We start from the raw sequence: 1,687 nt of genomic DNA on the forward strand, positions 1-1,687 counted from the left end.
TACAACGGGGCAAGTACGTGAAGAGCGAGGTAGTGGAATTTCCCGAGGCAAATCATCGCACACTTCATGTGCGAGAAGGTAAGGTGCACGAACGCACCAAGAAAGCGTTCTCACATTGTGTTGGGTGCGTATAATTTCATCTTACGCTTCACTTTCATAATTACTATGTTCAGCTTCGGAGAAGAAGTACCATGTCGAGCGACCTGGACATCGAACACCGTAATATCAGATAACAGTCCCGCAACTGTCTTCGTATTCAAGTATACGCGCTTAGGTACTAGATCATTGTATTTTCTACGTCAATCCGCAACTCATACCGATTTATTTAGACATCTTGCAGGCAATGGGCATAGCACCACGGACGCCAAGGACACCAGCCGAGGACAAGACACAGAATTATGATGATGATGTTGAAATAAGTGATGGACCTAATGGGCATGACCCTTCAGAGGATGTGAAGCCCCGAATTCAAGAGCTCGAGGTGAATTCTCGCTTTGGCAACATCCTTCCCTCCCTCCAGCTCATTCTTTTCTCGCAGATGGAGCTCCAGCGTTTACGTGGACAATTACCCTCATCTGAGGACCGGAAGCCCTCGCGTGTTAAGTTGGAACGTAGGGTCTCGCGACGGCAACACGCCGCTATTGAGGTCATCGATTTGACCGAGGATTAGCTTCGGTCTGTCCTCGCTTGTGTTCTGACTTATATGTCACCATTCTGACTAGCTACGCTAGTCGCTCATATTAATACTTTGTTAGTATACATATATGCTGTCAGTACACGTTTAAGCCCCTCCCATCCCAAGTTGTAGATTCTTCACGATATCAATACTAATGAACTCGGGTTGATTATCTGTTATTATTGAGTGCTGACAAGTGCGTCGTCATGTTGTCACTGGAGCGTTCATCTCTTTTTCTCCGCTGACAGCGCTATCCACACATCCGGCGAGACTTCTCTGTATGGGACCTGGGTGGCGGTTGATATAAACGAGCTCAAAGAATTCGGTTTCGCCGTCTTTCCTTCGAGACCGTGACAGGAGGCTACGTGCCATTGGATTGTATCTGAGGGAGGAAAGGTATTTCCTCGCATTTTTTTGGATTCTAGATGACCGTGACCTACAGGAATTCGCAGTGACGTTGAAATGTCGGACAGTTGTTCACGATTATACGAACCCAGGCACTGGTCGTCGATGGAGTGCACTGATGTCGACGTATCGTCGCTTGATTATGTTTCCGGACACCTTTGCAAGGTACCAGGACACTGACTCGGAAGCGCGCATATATTTATTATTGGTGATGCCACCGGTACCCGCAACTTTGTATTTGCTCGAACTGGTACTATGTGCCGACTTGCTATATGTTCTATCTGTCTCTAGACCCTCGTGACGCTGGGCGATGTTCAGATGATGACTCCTGCCTGGACATCCTACGGTCTCGAGGAAATTATCACACATAGAACGACGAAAAGTCTCCGCATGACGAGTTATTGAAGCTGCCCGAGTCTAGTAAAATATAGAAACAAAGGAAGAAAGCAATGTGTCCGGTTGTATCGCGTGAGTAAGCCCCGGCCTGAGTTCATCATAACTGCAACTTTAGATAATATTGGTACCAAAAGTACATCACGTTATGTTTTCAAAGACAAGGGCAAACCTCCTACCGAATACATCTTCAAATATGCGTTAAGCACGCCC

General features: G+C 46.8%; 1 protein-coding gene across 1 annotated transcript; it reads left to right on the forward strand.

Annotated features, from left to right (window-relative positions):
- Positions 1-78: 78 nt before the first annotated feature.
- On the forward strand, positions 79-670 carry EDB91DRAFT_1091058 (uncharacterized protein; the record flags this gene model as incomplete). The annotated part of the gene is made up of 3 exons (XM_041316659.1): positions 79-124; positions 174-274; positions 330-670. Coding segments are annotated over 3 exons (488 nt in total), but the record flags the coding sequence as incomplete, so codon positions are not given.
- Between the last annotated feature and the right edge of the window lie 1,017 nt (positions 671-1,687).

The sequence above is a fragment of the Suillus paluster genome (genome assembly GCF_016628075.1).
Source record: "Suillus paluster strain FC165 chromosome Unknown EDB91scaffold_866, whole genome shotgun sequence".
In the NCBI taxonomy this organism is placed as follows: Eukaryota; Fungi; Basidiomycota; class Agaricomycetes; order Boletales; family Suillaceae; genus Suillus; species Suillus paluster.